This window comes from Meriones unguiculatus, chromosome 7, assembly GCF_030254825.1.
Source record: "Meriones unguiculatus strain TT.TT164.6M chromosome 7, Bangor_MerUng_6.1, whole genome shotgun sequence".
NCBI classification, from domain to species: domain Eukaryota; kingdom Metazoa; phylum Chordata; class Mammalia; order Rodentia; family Muridae; genus Meriones; species Meriones unguiculatus.
This window is the reverse complement of record NC_083355.1, coordinates 25,635,292-25,660,699: the sequence shown is the minus strand read 5'-3', so window position 1 is coordinate 25,660,699 and position 25,408 is coordinate 25,635,292. Positions and strand designations below refer to the sequence as shown.

Below are 25,408 nucleotides of genomic sequence, written 5' to 3'. Positions count from 1 at the left end.
ACCACTGCTACACTCAGTCATGAGACTACTGAGGAGATGCTTTCAAGCAATGGAAACTAAGCCCTCCTCCACAGATGCCGATGGTCCAAGTCTCTAAGAAGCTTTATTGATTGTTGTTTGTTTGAGACAAGGGATCGCCGTAGGGCCAAGGCTGGCCTGGAACTCATGTTCCTAATGCCTCTGCCTCCCGTGTGCTGGGATTGCAGGTGTGTGCCTCCTGGCTCGCTTCCTGGACCACTTATCTCAGACGATATCCGGGGCAGCAATAGACTGTCCCTAGTAAAGGAAAGGACTTTCACAGTCAGGCCTGGTGAGACAGGCTTATAATCACAACTGCTGAGGAGGCTGGGACAGAAGGAATGTAAATTCAAGGCTTCCTGAAGCTAAAGACTGAGTTCAAGGCTACCCGGGGCAAGTTAGTGAGACCCTGTCCTAAACTAAAGAGTGAAGAGAGTGTGGAGGTGATAGCTCAGGTAGAGTGCATGCCTGGTGTGTGTGAGGCCCTAGGCCCAATCCCCAGGCCTGTGATGCACCTTCCCAGTTAGGAATGCGCGTGCCTCCAGATACTGTGGCTAGATCCTACTCAGACCAGGCTTTGCAGCAATCTCCTTTTTCTCCACCTCCTCTCCTGTACTTCCTAAGGGACAGAAGCAGATTTGCATTTCTTTTCTCTTCAGCATCCGTTGGAAGTAAGGTGGGCCACATTGGGCCCTGCTCTCCAAGAGAAGGCAGGACCATGAAGGTGTCAGTGTTGGCTGTAGTCGCAGCACAGTGAGGCTGTGGCTGTCAGACAGGCTTTGCTGTCTGTGTAGCCCCCGTCATGTATCAGAGGCCCACACTGAGTCCACTGGTCAGCAGCCCCTTTAAGCGTGGCACAGAATCACATCAGTATCTGATTTTGGCTTTGGTTTGTCTTTAGGGGAAATTGATGCCTTGGTTTAGCTCTTACTCAGTTTGGTGCCTGAAACAGCAGGTGCTTGCCAAACCATTTCGGGGGAGGTTTATGAAATAAGCGGCAGATTATTTTTTTCCTAGTCAAAAATCTAATCTCTTTAAAGTGCCCTCTCCTTTACTTCCTAGGCATGAAAGAAACATGGCATTTTAGTCTCCTCAAAGGGGCTGGGGCATGCCAAGAATTTGGGGATTTGGGAGGGGCTGAGGAGCCTTGCTAAGGACTCTGAGACAGGAGGTAATTCTACCTTGTGGCTAGCTAGGAGCTGAGCCAGCACCCTGGGCTGAGATGTGGCCGCTGTGGAGATAAGGCTAGGGCCCAGCTGTGACCTCACCTGAGGGGGTGGGGAAAGCGAGGTGGGTCCAGCAGGTGGGCTCAGCTGACATCTTTGCAGGTCTGTCTGCCAGCAGGGGAGGCAGGGCAGCGTTTCTTCATTCCATGTTCTCCTTACCTCCCTTTCTCTCTTTTCTCCTTAAAGAAAAAAAAATTGTTTTTATTTTTTATATATATATGAGGAACAAATCACACAGCCTTTATGAAGAATTCTGATCAGAGGCAGTTGGGAAGAATGTAGGATCAAGGAGACTTGATCCTCTTACCAACTCCAGGAGTTTGGGTATTTGCTGAACCCTGTCTGTCAGTACTGTGAGCGAAACTGGAGCCCAGCTAAGCAGTTCACTGACTAGGGTGGCCAGGAGGGGTGATGGGAACTGCTGTAAAACCAGTGTGGAGGCAGTTGTCACTAGGCGATAGATTCCTCGGTTACAGGCTTCGGAGGCCTCATAAGAAACAAATGGAAACCAGTACAATTTACAGGAGACCCCAAATCAGGTCTGTCCCTACCTCATATGTGTCTGCCTGAGAGGAGCTAAAAGGGCATTCATTCTCCCCTCCAGGTAACCAGCAACCTCAGAGCAAGGTGGGAAAAGAGGCTCGGTTTAGGTATAGGATGCAGCCACCTTTGTGAAATGTGAGGTGTCGTGCGTGAGACACTGTCGCTCTGTGCCTTGACTCTCCTCAGTCTCCGTAGCCCTGTCCAGGGCTGATGAGAGAGGAGAGGATGACCTCACACCAAAGTACTTTATTGTAACGGAGCAAGACGGAAAGGTGTCACCTAAGCAGGAGTTATTTTAGGATCTCTGGAGAGCCTTCCAGCTGAGAGGATGAGGCAGATGGCTCTGAGTGACCCCTCTCCCCACCGCTGTTCCTCAGCCTCGGAGTCACAGTCCGCCCTTCGACATGGGAAGGAGCAGCCTCCAGGACTATGGCATCCTAGCCTACATGCCAGACATTTTCTCCCTGCCTCTCCATCTGTCCCGCAAAGGTGCTTTCTAGAGGCCCTGCCTTCTCACTGGGCTCCTAAGAACCGTCTTAAAGGAGGCCCCTAGGACAGCATTTCAGTGTCTGAGCTGGTTACTGTAGTAGACCAGAAGCCCCAGAAATAGTTGAACTACTACCACCTTTCCCATTTTTTTAAGCCCATCCCAGAATAGTGAGTAAGTGAATTGCTTGCATGGAAGGTAAACCTGAGGCTTGAACTAGTGGACCTGACACTAACTTAATTGTAGTAACAAGGTCACATGAAAGTAAAGGAAGAGCTGGAGCCCCCCAGAGCCTCAGACAGGGACAGACAGATAAGTGGCAGGTGAGCAGCTGGCGTGGATCTGCACAGGCTCAGTGGTGTAATTACAGAAGCTTTATCGTTCTACTATAGATTTTTCAATTTTAGTCAAGTACTTGGGTTCTCGCCAGCTTCTATGCCTCGGACACCGTACATACACACTGGGGGCTACAAAGATAAATCAGAGCCTGACCTTACAGACTGTTCATTATCTTGGAGTCACAAATACCTGCCGCCCAAGAGAGGACAGTAAGTACAAGAAAAGTACAGAGTATACTGAGCAAACCCAAAACGCCCTGAGCCACTCCTTGCAGGGGATTCCCAGGATCTGCAGGCTGGGGAGGAGGTGGAGGCAGTTATGCTGGCCTGGCAAATGGCTCAGATTTCAACACCGGGCAGAGGAGGGAAGGCCTGGTCAGTGGTGGGAAACGGTACAGTGTGCCCTGCCTGGGATGTAGAGGAAGGAATGGAATGCACAGGACAGGTTAGTGGGCCAGAACATGGAGCCTCTGACATATGGCTTTGGCTTTTTTTTTTTTTTTCACCTTTGTGTGTGTGTGTCTGTGTGTCTGTCTCTCTGTCTTGTACACATGCACGGCCAAGGCATGAGAGTGCAGGTCAGAGGACAACCTGAACAGCATTCAGGAGATGGCTGATTCTTTCCATCTGTGGGTCCTGGCCATCAAACTTTGGTCTTTAGGCTTGCCATCGGGTGCCTTTTAGACTTTCAGCATAAAGATTTTATGATCATTTCAAATAATGTATTGGCACGCATGGAGGTGCATGCCCATAATCCTCGGGAGGTGGAGGTGGGAGGAGTGATTAAGGCCTGATTAGGCTATATAAAGAGTCCAGCTGAAGCCAGGTGCGGTGACACACACCTGTAATCCCAGCACTCTGGAGGCAGAGGCAGGTGGATCTCCGTGAGTTCGAGGACAGCCTGGTTTACAAAGTGAGTTCAGGACAGCCAGGGCTATACAGAGAAACCCTAGCTTGAAAAACCTGAGAGAGAGACAGTGAGAGAGAGAGAGAGACAGAGAGAGAGAGAGAGAGAGAGAGAGAGAGGTTGAAAAAGCCAAAATCACTGTGGTAGCACAGGCCTTTAATCCCAACCAGCACATGAGAGGCAGAGCAGGCAGATCTCTGAGTTGAAGGCCAGATTGGTCTACAAGTCAAGTTCCAGGACAGCCATGGCCACACAGAGAAACCCTGTCTTTGAAAACAAACAAACCAAACAAAACCTTCAAGGTCTGCCTGGGTGCTATAGTGAGTGACTGTGGCAAAAAATAAAACAACTTCCTTGCAAAAGTATGTCGTAGTCAACATATATTGACTTAGAAAGGAGGTGGAAACACAGCCAAACAGTCTTATGTGCTTCCATTGTTTATTTATTATTGTTGTTGTTCTTGTTGGGACAAGGTTTCTCTGTTTAGCCCTGGTTGTCCTGGAACTCACTCTGTATGTAGACCAGGCTGACCTTCAACTCAGATCCATGAGCCTCTGGATTAAAGGTGTGTGCCACAAAACCCAGCCCATTTTTTAAGTTTAAAATGTATGTGTTTCGTTACAAGGTAAGGATTACATGATGATAGCCTTTTTTTTTTTAAAGACAGAATCTCTATGTAGCCCTGGCTAGCCTAGAACCCACTGTGTAAGGCTGGCCTCAGACTGAGAGATCTGCCTCCTGAGTGCTGTGATTAAAGGCATGGGCCACCATAGCCACCAGTGGAACAGTGATTATCTCTGGGTGATGAGGTGAAGTTTTGTGCCTCTGTGTTTAGTTTGGCTTTTTTTTTTTTTTTTTTTTTTTTTTTTTGGTTTATATAGTTCTTGCCTTTTTGACAATTCATACTTAACATTTTTGTCGTTAAAAGTCAGTTTTAAGTTCTTCGAAGCAAGTACTTATTTGCTGGCTGAGGGAGATAGATGATTTAGAAACATGACAGATGTTAAGTTAAAAACTAAGACTAAAGGTTGGCCATGCACTAACATTGATGAGGAAACCAAATGGCCAACAATGTAGGAATGGTTAACAAATTACTCCTTGATATCATACAGTCTTGAAAAATAGCTAATATGTAGATTATTGGTACTTTGAATTGGTATTTTGTAATGTCTGGAACAAGGCAAAACATATTTTTGTATTGATTATAAACCTGTCAAAATATATGTAAGTAATTAACTTGAAGAATATGACATTGTTGATATCTCTTATTTTAAACCGTGGCTAACAGAAATGATGTAAAATTTACCTCTGGGCAGCAGTGGTGCTCACCTTTAATCAGTGCTTGGGAGGCAGAGGCAGGTGGATCTCTATGAGTTCCGAGGCCAGCCTGGTCTACAGAGAGAGAGAGTTCCAGGACAGCCAGGGCTACACAGAGAAACCCTGTCTTGAAAACAAAACAACAACGGCAGCAAATCACCATTTTAAGCATCTTAAGTTTACAGTTCATGGCATGAGTACATTTACAGTACAGCCATCACCATACCATTTCTAGAATTTTTTATAATCCCAGACAGTTGGCGTCTATGAACAGAAATCCCCACTCCTCTTCCTTCTGTGCCCATGGCCACCTCTGCTCTCCTCCTTGTCCCCATGGATTTGCCTATTCCAGATGGTTCGTGAAGGTAGACCCACACAACCTTTGCCTGTCTGTCTGTGTCTGGCTTATTTCAGTTTTCAGTTGACTCCAGTTTGGGGCTTTTGTAATTGATGCTACTGTGATCAAAGGTGTACAGATAACTTTTCAAATCTCTGCTTTTGGGTATTTTCTGTTTTGTTTTTTTACATGGGAGTCCATACCTAGAGGTGGAATTTCTGGATCCTAAGGGAATTCTCTGTTTAATTTTTTGAGGAACTGCCAATCTTTTTGTGTCTTTTTTAATATAAACCTCTTCAAGTCTATTTATACCCACAGTTCCCAGTTCTTTCTGCGGTACTGAATACACATAAATTACCAAGGGATTACTATAGATGTGAAAGCATTTTGTTCTGTTTAAAGGAGAGTCTTTATAGATCAGCAGATAGTAGAGTGTTTTTAATGTGGCCATGGAAAACAGGGTCAGCCCAGACCACTGAAACATCCGGACGATCCCAGAACCCTTACATTTTAAAAAGAGTTTCTCTCCCTCCCCCTTTCTTTCTTTTACATTGGTGTTCTGCCTCCATGTGTGTCCTTGGTGAGGGTGTCAAATCCCTTGGAAATGGAATCATAGACAGTTGTGAACTGCCGTGTGGGTGTTTAGTATTTGAACCCAGGTCCTTTGGAAGAATAACCAGTGCTCTTAAACCACTGAGTCATCCCTCCAACCCTGAGTTTCAACTTTCAATTTCCCAGAAATCTTTAACCAATGTGAAATGAATGCACTTATAATTGCCCCCCTTTTGTGTGTGTGTGGTGTGTTTTTGCCATTCAGATAAAAAGCAGAGAAGGGGTTGGGGAAGACCCGCAAACTTGGATATTCTCCTGCACTGGACTCCTCTTTCGGTAGTTGTGTGGTTTTTTTCCGTGAAGTTCCCATGTCCTCCTGAGACCACCTAGGCCGAAGGAAACAGGGAGAGTTTTTCATGCTGGGCAAGGTGGTACATACCTAGAATCCCAGCCGTCTGAGAGACATGCGGAAGGATGTTCAGGGTGGGCCTGAGCTACACAGCCATTTCAAGGCCATCCTGGGCAATGTAGCGAGAGCCTATCTTAAAAAAAAGGCAGGGGGGAATGTCGAGTTGTGGAACCCAGTTCTGTGGTAGAATGCTTGCTTAGCCAATATAAGGCTCCGGGTCCAACCCCCAGTACCACAAAAAAAGAAGAAAAGAATTTTTTGAATGAATTGAGCCAAGGGCAGTGCAGAAGCTCCAAAATGGATGCAGCAGGCGGGAAGGAGGACAGAAAATAAAGAAGGGGAGAAAGCTTAGTTTTATGAACATGGAGCTCTGAGGCTAAGCAGCAGAGCTCCTCCCAGGAGCCTCAGGGTGGAAACTCTGGAGTCTGGAGTTCTGGACACAGAGCAGGAACAAGGGCTGTGCATAAAGTAACCCCGGATTTCAGTGTGAAGTGGAGAAAACTGTCCCTGGTGAGGAAGGGAAGTCAGGAAAGCTGGTCAGACAGGATGTGCTTTTGCTGCTATGAATTCTTTCAGGAGGGGAGGAAAGACACAAGGCAGGTGAGGCGTCCTGGAGGAGAGGAGGCTGGTTGCCAAGACTCCTTTCTCCATGCTGATGTCATGGCGTTGCGGGCTGTGCTCTCTTTCAGCCAGTGTCCCGTGTTCGGTGGCCCCAGAAAAGTCAGTGTGTAGGCCTCAGCCACCCCAGGTCCGGCGTACATTCTCCCTGGACACCATCCTCAGTTCCTACCTTCTGGGCCAGTGGCCACGAGATGCCGATGGGGCCTTCACCTGCTGTACCAATGACAAGGCCACCCAGGTAATGCAGCCATCTCCTCCTAATGGGGTCAGGATGGGCGGGAGGGCTGGCTGAGGAGGCCGCTGGTCCATCACTCACGAGTTCTGTCACCGAAATTTGTCCTGGGTTTTGGTTGTACATAGAAGCTTTTCATCTTCTGCTATTTCCCTGGGTCTTTTGTTTTCGTTTTTCTTTTGTGAACATGGGTTTGAAAATGAGTTTGTGTTCCACCTGCCTGGTGGAAGAGAGACATCAAGCTGGGGTTTTCAGTTTGCCTCTCAGGGTTTACACGTGGGGACTCCGCAGCTGGCTTTGGAGTTTAGGATTTTTAAAATGAGATTTGCCTTTCTGGGGCTAAATCACAGCCAGCATTCAGTCCGATTTGCATGCCCTAGGAAGCGCAGGCAGTGGCCAAAGAGGTTGCTGAACCAGGATGGACCCCATTGGAAGGGTAGGAGTAGGGCATCCCATGAAGAACTACATCTTGCCAGCAGCCAAGCTAGGGGCTGCAGGTCTCTAACCCCAGGCCTGCACAGCCCAGCTTTCTCTCCTTCTGTGTTTTCACGACGAGTCCTGCCCTTAGGAGGGATCCCCACAGAGCACCCAGTCCATGTGTCCATCTTTTGAATAAGACAGTGTTAGCCTCAGCAAGAAGTCATCTCATCTGGAAATTGCCCAAAGATAATTCTTGGTCTGACCTAGGACTTCAGGCTTCTTAGCAGCCGAGTTGCTAAGAGTAAGGCTCCCTTCGGGGCCAGTGTAAGCAGAGTCCGGTCAACTTCAAAACAGTCAAGTTGTTTCTCTCGATGGGTGGAGATGCAGGGAAGAACACCCAGCTCTGCTCAGCCCTCCATTCTAGGTAACAGGACAGGATGGGGTGAGGCAGCTCTTCCTTTGCTTGCTGAGTAGAGCATACCTGCCCTGCCCACATGCGTGCTGCATGGTGGCCGAGGGGTGTGGACCCCATGCCCCATGCCCCATGCAACTCACTCTGCCTCCTCAGCACATCCCATTGGTTCCTTTCTTTTCGTGAGATCCATTTTTGGATGTTATTAGTGAATGTTAGCATGCCCACTCCTTTCCAATGGGAACAAGAGTTAGTTTCCTTGCTCCCGGTTTCTCCTGCCCCGAAGGCTCGTGAACAGACAGCCAAGGGATGTCATGGGGCCAGTGTCTGGCAAAGTTTGGAGGAGCAAGATTCACACAGAAATGCCTATGCTGCACCAAAAATAATTGAAACAAGTTTAAGACAGTAAGGTGTCGTCAGTGGTCCTTTCTAGATGTATAGGTAGAAGGGGAAGGGAAGAGGAGTGGGCGTCCTCCTGGGAGCCCAGCACTGTTCCCCTCTATCCTTGTAAAAAGATAAAAGGATATGCTCTTTCCCTCATGGGCCTGGCAGTACACATCCCTTTCTCTATGGCTCAGACCAGATGATGCACTCAATCAGGGAGAGCTTCCTGCAGGAATGGGGCTTGAAGTGGTGGACTGACTCAGGAGCATCAGGCCCACTTATCCCCAACTCTGTCACTTCCTGTTTGCCAGCCTTCCACAGAGTGACCATCCCACTCCTCATGTGGGTTTCTCTTGGTCACCCGTAGGCAGGCCTCGCCTCAGATGTCCTCTGGCCAAGTGAAGTGGCCTGGGTTCTCAGCTGCATGTTTTTGCTTCGGCTCCAGCTGCAGGCCAGATCTTTTATATAACAAGTCTGGGCTTCTTGCCACAGCAAGACAGAGGTCAGCGATGTGCCTCCATGGGTCTGGCAAGGCCCAGCCCTCCAGCTTTCCTCTTCCCCGGGATGGGCTCCAGCCCTCGAGGAACTCTTAGCAACCTGTCAATATTGTGGCTGCAGGCGAGAGAATTCTGATCAGTGCATCCAAGCCTAAGTTTGCACTCTGCCCATCTTCCAGTCCTGCTCTTCAGGGAATTTTCTGCTCCTGGGTTTGGGCTCCACTCAAATTCCTCCTTGAGGCCCCTGGCCTGGCACAAGCTACCATTTTTAGCGCTGGCATTACACTGTGAAAGCCCTAGGCTCAACTGCCACCTCCTCAGAAGACCTTGTGTTTTTTCCCTCTGAACAGTGAAAGATCACCCAGAAAGGATGGCTAAAGAAGAAATTTTCAGGGAGTATGGAAAAAGGGACTGGGGAGGAGAGAATCTAGATCTTTGAAAGTGTGTGTGTGTGTGTGTGTGTGTGTGTGTGTGTGTATTTAGTTAGTTAGTTAGTTTGTGGTATTAGAGATAGAGCCCAGGGCCTCAAGCATGCAGGGCAAGCACTCATGCCCTACCACTAAGCTGCATCCTGAGCTCATTAAAAGCTTTTCAGCCGTTAGGAGTGGATGGGTGTCAGACCTCTTCCAGTGGCTTTGAGCAAACCAGCTATTCCCACCCTGCCCTTCACTTGGGCCCATTCTCTCCTAGCCACAGCAGTGGAGCATTTCATAGTTTGCTTCACCCAGCCTAACCGGCAGGTACCTGTTACCGCTCTCTTAGGTGCCTGAACGCCCCGGGTTGGAGGCCATCTCATTCCTGACACACCCAGGGGACATGCTTTTCAGTTACGGCCGAGGCTAAGCAGCTCTTTACCCAGAAACCTCCTAGAGGGGCCAGGGCCTTGCTCCCTCCAATCCAGTGTCAGCCAGGCCCCAGACATACAACACCTGCCACTAGGGAGCTGGGTGTGCTGCGCACCTCAGGCCTATCTATGCATGTGACACAAAACAAAACTCTCAGCTCTTGGGTCGATGGCAGTGTTGTCAGCAATTTCAGGATCCCCTTCCTGGCCGAGTTCTGTGTTTCAGTTAAGTACAAAGCCAGTCCTCAGGCAGCCAGAGGTTGACATAGGAGCTAGCTTCCTCACTTATTTGAGGTACAAGGAACAAATGAAGGGAAGGTCTATTGTGGAAAAAGAGCTATTCTAAGAAGGAAGAAGGGTGTGTGTGTGTGTGTGTGTGTGTGTGACTTTGACAACTGTGGAGGGGTACTATGGAAGTATTGCTTTGTTGCCTGTATCTTTGATGGTGTTAGGGATAGAACCTAGGGCCCGTACCTGCTGGCCAAATGCTCAGCTCCTGAGCTAGACATTCAGCCCGGCATGTTTTGAGCCCGGCAGAACATCGTAAAAGGTGTGGATACGTGTCCCCAGCATTGGCCTGGGCCAAGCAGGACTGGGAAGTCACTCCCTCAGCACCCCTGCGGTGTCTCCATCTTCAGTGGGAAGTCCTGTGTCTGAGAGGAGCTTTTTCAGAATTGCCTGGGTTCACTGGAGTGTGTTTTCTCCTCTGTGGCCCGCCCTTCCCCCAGGCCATTTGGTGACCCAGGGCTGGCACCAAGTGCTTTGGGTTTAGTCTCTCCCTAGTGGCTGGGCCCAGGCCTGGGCCAGTGATGGCAGCACATGCCAGTGGCTGCGGTCACCTCTCTCCCTTCTTACTGTGCAAAGCATCTGAGCCTTGTACTCTTTTGGAGGGAGGAAGTGGGCTTACCACAGCTGGGATGACTGTTTGAGCAAAGTTCCCCCAGCTGGTGGCATCCTGCCCACAGAAGGGACCTTGGGTACCTGCCCTGCCTGGTTACACCCACACTCTGCTTCTTTCCACCCCTATCTCTGCTTCATTAGTTGGTAAGATGGTAAAGCCTCTGTGATTCCATCCCTATACTCCCCCAGGTACCCTTTACCTCTGTCTTCTCTTTTGGGGGAAAATAGTCTAAGTCCTTAACAGACCTCATCACCGAGCATCCCAAATGCCAGAGGTGGAGGCAGCCCGATGTTTGGAGCGGAACTCCTCTCTGTCTTTTCCCTGCATTAGGGTGAGGAGTCCTCCCTTTCCCTGAGCTAGTGCCTCGGTGCTCAGTGATGGCACATCATTCAGCGTGACCGTCACAGACCTTTAAAAACTGTTTCGCTCTGTGGTTGTGAGGGCTTGGGCACAGAGCCTGTTTTCCAAAGTAGCAACCAGGACCATGGCTTGATAATACAGCAAGCACTTGAAAATGGGGCCATGATGGAAAATCTGAGGGTCGTCTAGTCACACTTGAGCTAGAAATGGTGGCTTTGGCCACTTGCAGCCAGAGTTCTAGTGCTGGCCAGTGAACCACCCTTGAGCCTTTTTGTTTGGCCAGAGTCCTAAGGGACTGGCTCCCTTCTGAACTGAGCTCACCATGTGGCTTCTGACCAACCATTGCTCCCCAGCCAGTCCCATCTGCTCTTTACTTCTAACAGGTACAGTGGGCAGTGTTCCCAGGACGCAGCCCAGCTCTGCAATTGGGGCATGCTCAGGAGCCAAGGTCACTGGAGACTTTGAGGGCCTGGACTCTTCCCTCCTGGTCATGACCTCCAGGTAGAAACTTAGCTGGTTGGAGGCCAGGAGAGACAGTCCAGTGTGGAGGTTCCATCCTCCTTCCTTTCATTGCTCTGTTAGCTCCCTGGGAGGCTGTCTTCCTCCCCCCCCCATCTATCCTTCCACATGTTGCCCTGAATCTTAGAATCCCTGGCAAGGCATTCGTTCTCTACCCATGCATGTCTGGCCACTCCACTCATCATTAGTAAGTGGTAGCCTCATCCCTCCCTCAGTTGCTCCCTTAGCCAGGGTGTGGAGTGAGTCCATTCTAATGCTTCAGTCCCCTGACGAGCATGACTTTTTGGCCCCCTATGCCCAGACTCTCCTCTAGACAAAACAGCATCTAGAGTAACCACCTACCCTGCTGCCCCACAGCTTGGCCTGACCCTATCCCGGTGACCTCCCTGAGGTGGGTCTTAGCCGTGACTTTACCGTCCACCAAGGACACTGTGATCTAGACTTTTGTAGTGAGGCTTAGGAAGGATCCTGAGCAACGTGGTACACAGTCCCCCTACTTAACATGCCCACTGCGTAAGAAAGGCGTAAGGCTAGACCTTCGTGCCTGCCAGGCTTGATGCTCATACCGGCCTGTAAGCAGCTTGGAATTGAGGCAGCCCTGCTGTGGTAGTTTCCTCAGGCCGCTCTAACCATTACTCCAGGCTTCGTGGCTTAAAGCAGCAGAGTTTTAGATTCTAGGAGTCTCCAGGTTCAGTTGCAGTGACTTGACATGAATGTATTGGCAGGGCCGGGCTGTTTTTGTTTTACTTTTTGGGGTCGGGTCCTTACTATGGAAGCCAGCGTAGCCTTGAAGATTGCAATCCAACAGTCTCCGTTTCCTAAGCTCTGGGATTGCATGCAAGTGCATGGCACCTGGTTCAGGATACAGTCTTCCTGCTGCTTGCCTCTTCTGGCTTCCAGTGGCTGTTGGCTTCTCTTAGCTGGTAGCACCTTGCTCTAGCCTCTGCTTTAGTGGTCACATTGCTTTCTCCTCTGCATGTACCGGCTCCTTCAGCCCCTCTCTTACAAGGACACTCTGGCAAGGCTGGGAACGGCTACAAGGCACCCCATCTTAAAGGGGAAGAGGCTTAGAGACCAGTGGGATGGGTAAGGTAAAGAAAAGGAGAGAGAGAGGAGTTTGCCTGGTTTGGGGGATGGGCTGATGCTCCCCACGGGCAGGCGGTAGAAGTTCCTCTGCTCCTGTGCCGGCCCACACTTCGCTTTTACCCCTTCATCTCCTAGAAGAAGGTAGTTGAGACATTTGAAGAGGTGTTAGTGGCCAGTTGCAGCCTGACCTACAGTGTGCTTCTTCTCTTTCGCCATCCACGGTGAGCATAGTACCTTCTCAGAGGTGAGGAATTAATGCCATCCTCTCAGCTTCTGTCATCTCGTCTGTGGTCTTTGCTCCTTTTCCAGAGGTGACAGGGATGTATGGGGCTCAACTATACTAGCAGCACTGGTGATCTGTGAGCTCGGCTTAGGCGTACCAGGACATGTGTGTGTCTGTGTGCGGAGTCCTGTGTCCTCCCTGCCAGCCCGAGTAGCTCTTCTGAGGTCTGAGACCCTGGGTTAGAGAGAAATGGGCATTTGGAAGGAGATCAGCTTCTTGGTTTCCAGAGCCAGTGTCACCCAAGGGCTTTGGGATACATGATTGCATTCCTGGCTGCACATTCCCTAAAGGGAGAGTGATGGGAATGAACCTGAGGATGTGCTCTACGGTGATGCCAGCTGTCTCATCCTGGCTATAGCACACAGCCTGGTAAAGGTCCCACTTATGGGCAGCTGCAGACGGGAAGGACCAGCAGTCCAGTCTGCAGTGGCTTCTCTGCATGCAGCTGTCGCACAAGGCAGTCTGTTTGGACCGTCCTAGCTTGGACTGTCCTGTGAGCTTCTCTTAGCAGCTGTCGGGTGGTGAGGAGTCTTGTTTTCCCCTGATCCTCCCCCTCTCCATGTGCAGCAGCCTCTCGGGGGAGGTCAGCAGATCTCTTAGAGGAGCTGGTTCCCAGGCCCTGTGTTTTTGGCAGCTTGTGCACAGTAGTCAGAGAGAAGCTGGTCCCTCTGGAGCACTCCCCTCCGCCCCTCCCTTGGCATGGAAGTAGGATGTTGGTGATGGGAGGGATCTGGGTGTCTTGAGCTTCATGCTTTGAGCCAATAACTTCCTCTTTCAATGGGGACTCCTCCACCACCATCTTGGATCCCCTGAATTCACACAGTAGAGGAGGGAAGGCAACAGATGGAAAGCCCTTCCCCATGAGGAGCAAGGAAGGCCCATGGGAAGGAGCGCGTGAGCAGGCCAAGGGGTAAGAATCCGTGCTGGAGTCAGAATTCTGGCTCCATTTTCTGAAACCGTCTTTTTTTCCTTGCTTGTTCGGAGTCTCCGGCACTCCCTCCATGTGATGAAATAAGTTTGAGGCACGGTGTTGCACGGTTGCCACCTGCTTCATCCTGGGGCACCCATGGAGGCCTTGCTCCTGTTTCCTCTTTGGAATCCTGACTGATGACTTATTTTCCATGGGCTCAGAGGCACCTGGCATTGCTGGATATGTGGGGAAAGAATAAAGGATATAGGGCTCTTTTGAAGCTGCTTGGGAGAGGGACAGTACTTGGCCTCAACATTGGAGTGCTCCCAGACTGACTGGAGACTATTCCACATGAATGAGAGTGATAAGGAAGGGCTGGTGCAGCTCAGTGCTAGAACACTTGCCTAGCATTTTCAAGGCCCTGTGTTCTATCCCTAATACCAAACACACAATAAAAATTATAAATAAATAAAAGAGAGAGAAGGTCAACACTGTTGGGCACTGGGGAAGGTCTCCTGGAGAGTAAAGATCGGGATGAGGCCATGCACGTGGCATTCCGCGTTCCTGCCTGGAAGAATAAAGCAGGCTGGGTGTGTCTGTGGTGGTGATGAACAGATGTGATGAACCAAAGGCTTCACTGGCCACTGCCTCTGTCCAGGAAACCGCCTAGCTGCTTCCTGCCTGCAGAGCTGCCTGTCTTACTGCATGTTTTTCTGCAGACACCCCTGTCCTGGCAAGAGCCAGAAGGTGAGCGGGCCAGTTTCTGTATGCACAAGCGATCAGCATCATGGGGCAGCACGGACCACCGAAAAGAGGTAACCGCCCTCTCCACCACCTCCGTCTCCTGGCACTGTGGGACAGCTTTATCAGGTCTATGCTATGCTCCCAGTCTTTCCTGCTTCCAGCCAGCTTCCTAAGGGACTGGCTCTTCAGCTAACTCCCAGACTTCCCGGGCCCTGGTTTTAGGTCCTCAGACCCTCTTTCTAGAGAAAGCCCAGCCAGTGGCTGCTGAGAATTCCAGCATCCTGGTTGGGAGAGTCGCTGGCTTATTTGCTTTGAGGGCTGGACTCTGATAAGTGAGTCGGAGACTGAAGGAAGACAGGGAACAAGGCCCTGGGAATCAGGAGCCGCTGGCCTCATTTAGTATTTAACCATCCACCTAGTTTTCTTTTAAAAGGAGAGAAAAATAATCCTAAATACTTTGTCCTGGCCCTCCCTCTGCCTCAGGAGGGCTGGAGGCAGTGACACCAAGGCGAAAAAGCCATAGGTTGGAATTCCAGGGCTTCTAAGCCAGTTTTTTCTGACATGTCATGTGGCCCAAAGAAAAGTTGAGCTTACCAGGATTCATCCCTGACCTGACTACAGAGGGAAGCTGTTTTTGTCCTCCCCGTTACTTAGAGTACTGAGAAAATGGAAAGCGACTGGAGGCTTAAAGCCAAGAGGAAATGTAAAGAGTTCTTAAAGCCTTGAATGGCAGGAAGGGTAGGGAGTCATGGTCTTCGTGGTCTGATTGATCCACCATAGCCAATCTGAAAGCATATCCTTGGCTGGGAGACGCAGCCCCAGTGGTAGAGCGCCTGCTTAGCATGGGTGAGGCCCTGGGCTCAGTCCCCAGCACTGTAATTACAGAGCATTCTCAAGGGGCTGGAGAGATGGCTCCGAAGATAAGAGTACTTGGAGCTGTTTCTGTTCCCAGTATCCACATGTTGGCACACAAACCATCAGTAACTCCAGTTCTGGGGGATTCAATGCCCTCTTTCGACTTCCATGGATACCAGGCACACATGCATGCAGGCAAAACCCTTACATGCATAAACTAAATAAATCTAAAACAATAATTTTAAAAAGCAGTTTTTTAAGTCAGGCGGTGGTGGAGCATACCTTTAATCCCAGCACTTGGGAGGCAAGCCTGGTCTACAGAATGAGTTCCAGGACAGCCAGGGCTACACAGAGAAACCCTGTCTTGAAAAACAAAACAAAACAAAAGCCCTTTTTTTTTCTCGACTGTCACAACTGTTATGGCAGTGGGCAGCAGATGTACTTTCTGAATTCCATTAAGCTCCCTTTGCATCCTGCACATGGTTTCAAGGCCCAGGATTACAAGTGTGATAGGAATCATATTCAGAAGTGTTTGTCTACTTATTTGTTTGGCTTGGGGATTTTTGGCAGGAGGAGAGGGTAGGCTATCACTGTATAGCCTAGGCTGGCCTCCAACTAAAAATTCTGACTGAGCCTCCTGAGTGCTGGGATTGCAACAGGCATGTTCCTCCACCACTGCAAACATGTTAGCTACCCTGTGTTGGTTCAGATGAAATGTGGCCCCTTTTCTAGAGAGCCTATCTTTCTACTTTATAGTTTACTTTTAAATGAGGGGGAGGAATGGATGTTCAGACCCCTGGTCTCAAGGTCTTTGGGGTACTTGAAAACCATTTGAGAAATGAAGCTTTATTGACCCTCGGAAATGCCACTTTCAGCGCATTTCTATAATCTCGGCATTCAGGAAGCTAAGGCAGGAGGATTGTTGTGTTCAAGGCCAGCCTGGCTACACAGAACGAGACCTTGTCAGCCAGGTTGGATAGATGGCTCAGCAGTTAAGATCATGCCTTGTTCCTTCAACGTTCCCAGCACCTGTGTTGGACAGCTCACAGCCACCTGTATGTAACTCCAGCTCCAGGGGCGTCCAGTGCCTGTGGTCTCCTGCGCTCACCTGTACACACAGACTCATACACATGCACACACGCAGTTAAAAATAAACCTTTGAAAAAAGTTAATTTTTTCAAAGATTTATATGTGTGAATGTTTTGTCTTAGTGGCTAAGAGCAATTGCCACTTGCACCCCCACCCCCCACTGTGGACCTGAGTTTGAGTCCCAGAACCCATATGGTGGTTTGCAACCATCTGTAACTCAGGTTCCAGGGGATCTAGTGTGCTTTTCTGAATCCTGTGGGCACCAGTCATGCATGTGGTACATAGATTTACACCGAGCTGTTCTGAGATTTAAAAAAAAAAAAAAAAAAAAAAAAAATTGATGTTCATGTCTCTTTCATGTGACTTCATGGACAGGGGCCTCCCCTAGGGGAAGGAACCAGTATACTTTGGCTTTGCCTCACCCTGTCTTTCTTCTCCCTCTCTGCCTGCCAGATCACCAAGCTGAAGCAGCAGCTGCAGAGGACGAAGCTGAGCCGCAGCGGGAAGGAGAAGGAGCGGAGCTCCCCTGTCCAAGGGGACCATGCTGTACGGGGAGCAGTGAGGGTAGGCTGCCTCCCCTGAGCACCGGTTCCCCTCTGTCTCCATGGCAGGCCTCTGTAGTGGAGAGAGTTCTCTCCAGCCTTGCAGCCCTGAGCACAGAGCACTCTGATGCTTTGTGGCCACATGGATGGTCAGGAGAAGTTTTAGCCCAAAGGTGGGTTCAGCTGGGTGGCAGTGGAAGGGCCTCTCACTCTTCTTGGTGTCATTCTCCTCTGCCCCTGGTCCTGTGCAATCAAGGCAGTGACGCTGGCAGCATCTTCTGGATGTCTCAAAGCTCCAGCTCTTGGAGAAAACCCCTCTGAAAGGGCTTGCTGGCAATTTATCCTGTTTTGTTTGTTTGTTTGTTTGTTTTTTCACTTGGAAAAAATGGTAAAGGAAAAAGCTAGGACATGATCATAACTTCCAATCATAACCGGTAACTGGCTGGGGCTTTTGTGGAGGGACTTCTTGTGATTGCTTCATTTACCTCTCCTTAGGCATCCCTTCCCAGCTTCCCCCCAGGATCCCCTGTGCTGCGACTCAGCCCTTGCCTACACAGAAGCCTGGAGGGGCTCAATCAGGAGCTGGAGGAGGTGTTTGTGAAGGAGCAGGGTGAAGAGGAGCTGCTGAGGGTGAGTGGTGGCTGCCCTGAGTGTTCTGACCGGCTGCTCCATGGGGGAAGAAGGGCAGATGGTGGTGTCACTCTCTGGGGCCTCCCAGGCTGTAGCTCTGTAAACAACACGTGAACACCCACCTTCCAGAAGTCATGAATGGGGTTCATTTGTCTCAAATGGACTTGAGCACAGGAGCAGCAGGGGTGGGTGGGTGCCACCAGGGAAGGCCCCATGGTGGGGACAGGCATGTTGATTATTTGCCTTTGCTGTGACAAAATACCCAACAAAGCAACATAAGGAAGGAAATGCTTATTTTGGCTCTCAGTTCCAGGGTGTAATCCATCATGGAGGGAAGTCATGGTGACAAGAGGTTGAGGCAGCCATGGTCAGGAAGCAGAGAGCAGTGCATGCTTGTGCTCAGTTTGCTCTTTGCTTTTTATTCAGGCTGGGACCCCTGCCTTGGAATGGTGCGTGTCCACTAATGGTGGCTCTTCCCACCTCCGTTAGCCTAGTTTAGTTAATGCCTCACACATGTGCTCAGAGATTGCTTCTGCTGGGCTTCTTACTTCTCTACAGTTACCCCTCACAAATAAGCACAGAGGGCGAAGCTAGGAGGAAACTGTCAGCTGACTGGTCCCTAAGGACTGGCCACCCTTCCCCACATGCACCTCAGCTCATGCACTTCACTTTCAGTAACGACTTCCCTCCGTCTGTCTCTCACTGGTGACATACAGACACCAGGCCTTCATGCCCGCTTGCCATTCGCAGCCTTCTTCCTGTCCCACTCTCAGACAGAATTACCAGCTACCTCTTTTGCAGTCTCAGGCACATTTTTATGTTGACACAGTTCAATTAGGGAATGGCAGTTGGGCTGTATGCACATAATCCTGATGGGCATAGGCCTCAGTTTATTATTATTTACCTACTGGCTGGTTGATTGATTGATCACTTATTCATTTATTCATTCATTTGACACAAGTTCTCACTATGTAGCTCTGACTGTCCTGGAACTCACTATGTAAACTAGTCTGTTCTTGGCAGGCAGAGCACAGAGATCAACTCACAGAGATTGGCCTGCCTCTGCCTACCAAGTGTTGGGATTAAGGATGGGTGCTACAACACTTGGCTTCTGGCTGATCTTTAAATTGGATCTAGGTAGGATTTCATATGCCCCAAATACATGTACACAACTAGTTCACTGGGGGTCCAAATACCATCAGATGTTTAAAAAGGAGGGTTCTAGGTTTTCAACATATAATAACCACCTGCATGTTGGTCCTGCAGTGACTTATGGCATGTGCAGTGTCCGGGTGCCTTGCCATATTATGTCACCCGATGTACCAATCCCCTTTGTGTCCAAGAGACTCGAACACAGAGGGGCACTGATCACATCACAGAAATGAACATGGGTGTACATTGGACTAAGAAACCTCGAGGAAAAAGAACAAACATGCTCTGGGAGAAACAGAGTTTCTCCTAGACTGAAGGTAGGTCAGGGAATAAATGGCTTGAGGAAGTGACATTCTTCTGTCCTCGAGGCTAAGAGACAAGGTGCACAGAGTTCCCTGAGAGTCACTGCAGTGTCACAGCCCTGAGAAGGCCCTGGACTGAGTCTCTTCTCCTTCCTCATCAGATCCTTGAGGTCCCTGATGGGCACCGTGCCCCAGCTCCTCCACAGAGTAGCAGCTGTGACCATCCCCTCCTCCTCCTGGAGTCAGGCAACCTGACCAGCTCTCCCTCCATTCCGCTGGCATCCCCCCAGCCTCCTGGCCAGGCCAGCCGTGAGGAGCACCGCGATGCCACTGAGGAGCTTACAGCCATCCCCAGTAATAAAGGTAAGTCATGGAGCCAAAGCACTAGAGCTGCTCTGGGCTGCAGCAAGGGGGATCCCCTGCCCGCAGCTAGGAAGCACTTCCAGGCCTGGCGTTATGAACCAAGCAGCATCTTTGTGAATCATCGCTCTGCACACCATACCTGTGGCAATAATGGTCCTTATAGCACTCTGACTCCTAGCTTATATTATAAAGTCTCTTACCCAAAAGAGCAACCTTTCCCATTCCCGTTATTTGGCTGAGGTTCAGGGTGCCCAGGCAGAAAGCCAGTGCATCTCTGTTTAAGGGTCCCCTTGACTCATATCCAGCTTCAAAGCTGTTATAAATTACATAAGAAAATGTCTCTTATTCAGGGTCCTGCATGCTTAACCTGGACTTGACATCTTAACCTTCTGGTTCTGAATCCCTAGTTTCTCCCATTCATGACTTGGCTGTCCACTTAGAGTAAGGCAGGAATCCTACTAACACCCTGTGTTAGAAAATACTGTTGCCCACACCATTGCTGCTCACAGTAACCTCATGAGGTAGGCTAGTCAAGGGCACGATCTGACAATACACACAGGGAAATAAACAGAGCACAGGATGAGGAGGAATAAATGTAAGAGAAACACAGAGAAAGTCAATATTTGCAGCCTTCTCATCGTGCAAATCACAGGATGGAAAGTGAGAGAAATTTTATCCTCTGGGTGGGGTAGAGCCAAGGTTGCTTCTTGGAGTTAATACAGGAGTACATTCTGCAAGGAGGGGAGTGCTTTCCCCAGATGCAGACAGGATGAAGCTATGGTATTTCTCAGGTAGGGCACTGGCCCCAGGAGAAGGCAGAAGGACAGCAGGTGTTTCCCTTATGTCAGAGATCCAGGCATTCTTTTGGCTGCTGGGTATACAGGATTGAAAAGAGTCTTTCAACAACTTTTGTCCCCTTTGGTGGTGCTGCTGGGAATAGCCTCATACTGTTTAGCAAGTGCTCTACAGCTAAGCTACTCCCCACTGCTCCCCCCACATCCCCAATGGCATAGCATGAAACACACCAGCCTAAATAGCAGAGCCATAATACAGAAGACTTGGGCTGAGGACAGTAGAGGTTTTCCTTTGTCTCCACTGACTCAGCGCTGCTCTCTCTGTTTGTAGCCTCCTCTCCAGGCCGCCCAGCCTTCCCAGAAGATAGCAGCCCATCTCCAGTCCTTGCCTTCGCTGCCTCCCCTCGGCCCAATCACAGCTATGTCTTCAAACGGGAGCCCCCGGAAGGCTGTGAGAGAGTGCGTGTATTTGAGGAGGCCACGTGAGTACATCCCGTGGATGAGGCATGGGAGGGAGGGACAGCAAGGAGGGTGCGCTCATGTCATCCCACCAGACAGGTCCTTCTCCAGGCTCCAGCCTCTCAGTCTAGAGGTGTTGTCAGACCATCAGTCTCGCAAATTTTCCATGATCAAACTTGTTGACATTACCTACTCTGAGCACTTAAATCTTTGCTTATCGTTATCTCCATAGAAACCTGCTTTCTGCCCACATGCCAGCCACAAGCGCAGCAGGCGCTGAAAGGGAAAGAGATCTGAAACCTAAGCCTTTTGTTTCTTTCTTTTTTTTTTTTTTTCTACCATCCGTGGGGAAAGTGTGAGGACTTGCTAAACCATAATCAGAGGGAGAGACAGAGAGGCAGAAAGAGAGGAGTGCAGAGACAGAGGATGAATATGAATAAATGAGAGAGAGAGAAAGAGAGAGAATGAACATACCAGTATTTCTTTACCCTCTGGCTGTTCAGTTCTAGTGTTAACTCTTCTGGAGAGAAATTTTGAATGCTTGCAAGAAAGAACTTTGGAATATTTTTCAGTCATATTGGGTGGTTCAGAGGCCATCCACTGATCTCTTACCATCTGTGTGGGTTTGAGTTTAGCCTTTCCAGAGGCTACCCAGCCCCCTTTGCAGGCCTGGGAGAGCTTGCTCTATTTTCTCCTGCAGCTTTATATTCATTTGGGCAGATTCACACTGGAAGTTGTGGTTTCGATAGCAGCCAGGAAGTTTAGTCATGGTGTGGGAGTAGAGATTTGGCTAGGTCTGGGCTTGGGGCATTGAGGGCACCATTTATATCTAAACTGAGGGAGAGGGTAAGCCATGGTGGTGGGCTCTGGAAGAACCTCTGTCAGCAGGACTTTGTTACTGTTCCCACTGCCGCCTGGTGTTCTTCCGGCTTCTGGTCCTCTGAAGCGTTGTGGAGGAAAGAGGCTTTCCCTCATAGCTTATGCAGGCTGGGTTCTTCTAGCTTCCCTCACTCACCAGAAACTCGAGTGGAAGTGAGGCCGTGACTGGCCCCCATTCTGTCATAGATTCATGAAGCTAGAGGCAGTCTCACAGTCATCTCTGGCTTCCCACTCTGCATTAGACCTTTAAGAAAGGCAGTGTTGATCAGTTATTTCCTAAGAAGTGGGATTTTTTATTTCAGCAACTTTCCTACTGGGAAGTTCCTTAGATGTATATATTTCTGTATTGGGCCATAGAACTCAGGGCCTTGCACATTCCTCCCTAGCCCAAGGCACATTTTTAGTTGTCATAACTAGGGTGAAGCAGACACTCTCCTGCTGATACCTGGTTGGTGAGGTCCAAGGATGCTGTTCAATGTCCTGTGACATGCAGGGCAGTGTGGTCTACCATGTTCCCTGCAACAGGAAATTGTTCAACCCCAGATGTCAACAGAGCTAAGACTGAGAATCTTGCTTCAGGCAAAATTCACTACAGCAGCAATTAGACCTCAGGGGCCTGAAAAGTGCAGAGCTTTGCTGGGTTTGGCCAGGTTACTGTCCTCCTGAACAGGGACCACGCTTCCTTTCTTTTCTTCGCCTTTCCTTTCCTTTCTTTCTTTCTTTCTTTCTTTCTTTCTTTCTTTCTTTTTTCTTTTCTTTTCTTTTTTTTTTTTTTTGACAGGGTTTTTCTGTATAGCCCTGGCCAGGCTGACCTGGAGCTCACAGTGATCCCCCTGCCTTTGCCTTTCTGAGTGCTGGGATTACAGTCATGCAAGCTTTCTCTTTATAGCCCTGGCCAGGCTGACCTGGAGCTCACAGTGATCCCCTTGCCTTTGCCTTCCTGAGTGCTGGGATTACAGTCATGCGCCACCTCGCCCAGCATCTCCTTTCTTTCACTGACTATTTTTTTACCCTGTGTACTTATGTGTCTGTGTCTCTCTCCATCCCTCAGGTCCCCAGGTCCTGACTTGGCCTTCTTGACTTCCTGTCCTGACAAGAACAAAGTCCATTTCAACCCGACTGGCTCTGCCTTCTGCCCTGTCAACTTGATCAAGCCCCTTTTCCCCAGCATGGGCTTCATCTTCCGTAACTGCCCTTCCAGCCCTGGCTCCCCCCTTCCCCCCTCCAGCCCCAGGGCACCACCTCGGAAGGATCCAGAAGCTTCTAAGGCCTCCTCACTGCCATTCGAACCATGGCAGCGCACCCCACCGTCAGAAGAGTCTGTGCTTTTCCAGAGCTCCTTGGTAGTCTGAGTGCCCCTGCCCCCTCCTACACACACTTTACCATGGAGACTAGTGCCTTGGTGGCAAGCTCCTCATTAGCTTTCCAAGCTGGGCAATGGAGGAGCCCTTCCCTCTTGGCCTTTGAGCACTTTCATTTATTGTGTCAAAGTCCCGGGTCCTTTGGTGGACATCAGCTCCTCCAAAAGGGAGGAGACTTACCTTTTCCACTAGCAGCTAGGCAGCTCACAAACTTACACTTGTGTACCTACGGCTTCCCTTATTCACTGGAAGATCTTGAGTCTTCTAGCCTAGCGTGTGAGCTCAAATGACTTATAGGAGGCTCTTGTCATGGAACAAGTAGGCTGTGACTGAGAGGGGAGATGCCACAGGCTTCCTTACAGCTCCACCTCTAGAGACGCAGAAGAGGGGACCAGATGGCTCCCTCCTAGAGGAGCTGACCAGAAATGGTCCTCAGGGCCAGAACCCTTGACCAATCAGCTGTCGGAAGGGGACCATGAGATTTCCCAAGTGGCATTTTCATCTCACTTTTACCCTGACTAAAGATTGTCTTAAGCAGCATCCCAGCCCAAAGTGGATAGTGGGAAGAGGGCAAGCTGGCATTCCTTCAGGGGCATGCAGTGGCTCCGGACCCTCCACCTGCCCCAGGGTTGGGTTGGATTAGCAAAATGCCTATTTTTCTTGTATCGATGTAGAAACTCTATTTTCTCCCAAAGACACTATTTTTGCAGCTATTTGAAGTTTGTATATTTTCTGTACTGCAAAGCTTACACAAAATTGAAGAATGTTAATGTTCAAGTTTTCTTACCTTGTGTTTAGAGTTTTTTTTTTTTTTTTTTGGTTTCGTTTTGTTTTTTCAGATCTTGATGTTACTAGATTAAATAAATAAGTATTCCAGCAGTTTGAGCTTCCTGAATACCTGGGGTGGGAGGAGTGGGGCAGCATGGAAGGTATTCTATCTGTCACTTCAGTCTGTTTTCAAGAGAAGGAGTCTCCATTTAACACACACAACGGTCTAGTTGCTGTGTGCATGGGCCTTGCTAGAGACTCTTCACAAAGACACACTAACAGTAGACACATGAAGTCCTGTCTAGAATGGAGAGCATGCTGTGCCCTGCGAGTAGATACGGAAGTCACGAGGGGAGGGGCCCATCCTAATAAGAGTCGGTGAACTTGAGAGAGAACATGAGGGCAACCGAGGGGAGACAGTTTGACATTGCAGGTACTCCTTGCATTGGCAAGGCAACGAGACCAGGGCATAACATTCTGCTAGGACAGTGTTAAAGTTCTCACCACCATGCTTATCCATATCTCGGTGAGTACCCAAGGCATAGTTTGCAGCCTTAGAGGGGACAGAGAAACCGTTGTTGTTCTATGAAAGCCTCTCCGTTGTAAGAGCTCTTAGATATTTGAGAAAAGTGGGAATTGCCATCCCAGCGTTCTGTTAGTGTGTGGACTTTACGAAACATTTCCACAAAAGACAATTTCCATTCTACTGGGTGGCAAGTTTACCCTAATGAGCACAATTACATCTGTCTCAGAAGATCTCAGGAATGACCCGTAGGCCATGTTGTTCCAGCTACTATCCATTGGTTTGGTAGTCACCAGCAAACCAAATTAGGGGCTTTAAATGAAATGTCATTGAAAATATGACAATCATTGGATAAGAGAAATATAAGGACCACTCCATGAGTGAAGGAGGGTCAAAAAGATTAACTTTTTCCAAAAAGACCATACCAACTTGTGGGATGGGGGTGGGGGAGTAAGGATTAGAACCCTAATCCATCACAGCTGGTGATGTCTGACCACAGAGCTCTCCTGCTGGTTATTATATTGCCATTGATTTCACATGGGAAAACCATCCAAGTCAAGTGAATTGTTTGAGATCTCAGTTGGTAAATAAAAAGGCAGAAATGGAATCCAAGACTCACCCAGTTACTGTTTGGTTCCCTGGAAGTGTCCGCTGATTCAGTAGGGCAAAGGGCAAGAGAGTAAACACGTGGGAATTCATCTTCCCAAAAGGAGACAACTAGGCAAGGGACAGACCCTATCTTCTCTTGGTCCTCCTGTCCCTGAAAGATGTCTGGCTTGTCCCCAAAGCTTTACTGAGTCAGGTCCCTAGTGATGGGTGTGGTGCTGCCCGGCCTTTCCTTCCTTTGCCTGAAGCTGTGCCAAAGGAGCAGGGCTGCTGGAAGAGAACAGCAACCTCAAGGCCTACACGACTGCCTGCGACGTGGGACAGCTATTAGTTGGGGGACTCAGTAAGCTGGGGTTAGTCTTGCTTTGGCAATTCCAGCCAAGCAGGTGGAGACCCAACTATTGGATCAGGAAGGAGTCCATCGATGAGCCCAGTAATAGGAAGGGGTGTGTTGTTAGGGGACTGCTTCATTGGAGAGTTGCAAAGTCTTGAACAAATTCACTTAAGTACTTGGGAGGGAGGTGGAGAGGAGAAAAGGATTGTGAGTTCAGCGTCATTCTCTTACATAGCAGGATCGATGACAGCCTGAGCTACGTGAGATCCTGTCTTTTTTTGTTTTTTTGTTTTTTTAAGGCATTTCAATAAACTTGAAAATTTCACTTCCAAGAGGTGAGGAAGGAAGACTGGAGCTGGAAAAAAAAAAAATATATGTGATGACTAGTAATACCTCAGACTTGC

The 25,408-nt window shown here is 49.3% G+C and overlaps 1 protein-coding gene and 1 long non-coding RNA gene across 5 annotated transcripts in view; one reads left to right on the top strand and one right to left on the bottom strand.

The window, feature by feature from the left end:
• Positions 1–23,652, top strand: part of Fam117a (family with sequence similarity 117 member A) — a 65,924-nt gene extending 42,272 nt beyond the window's left edge. For 3 of the 4 annotated variants that reach the window (XM_060386899.1, XM_021641648.2, XM_021641649.2), the window contains 7 exons: positions 6,824–6,993; positions 14,323–14,418; positions 16,745–16,855; positions 17,329–17,463; positions 19,079–19,280; positions 20,406–20,556; positions 22,464–23,652. In XM_060386899.1, the coding sequence (XP_060242882.1) occupies positions 14,371–14,418; positions 16,745–16,855; positions 17,329–17,463; positions 19,079–19,280; positions 20,406–20,556; positions 22,464–22,764 (948 nt within the window). In that variant the 5' untranslated portion in view covers positions 6,824–6,993; positions 14,323–14,370 and the 3' untranslated portion in view covers positions 22,765–23,652. The remainder of the gene's footprint in view (positions 1–6,823; positions 6,994–14,322; positions 14,419–16,744; positions 16,856–17,328; positions 17,464–19,078; positions 19,281–20,405; positions 20,557–22,463) is intronic. The other variant, XM_060386900.1, reaches the window with a different exon arrangement.
• LOC132655160 (uncharacterized) lies at positions 139–25,353 on the bottom strand. The gene is made up of 4 exons (XR_009592826.1): positions 24,684–25,353; positions 21,549–21,656; positions 1,287–1,423; positions 139–276 (listed from the first exon to the last, which is right to left on the bottom strand). It is a non-coding gene; the product is annotated as an uncharacterized LOC132655160 (long non-coding RNA).
• Positions 25,354–25,408: the final 55 nt, after the last annotated feature.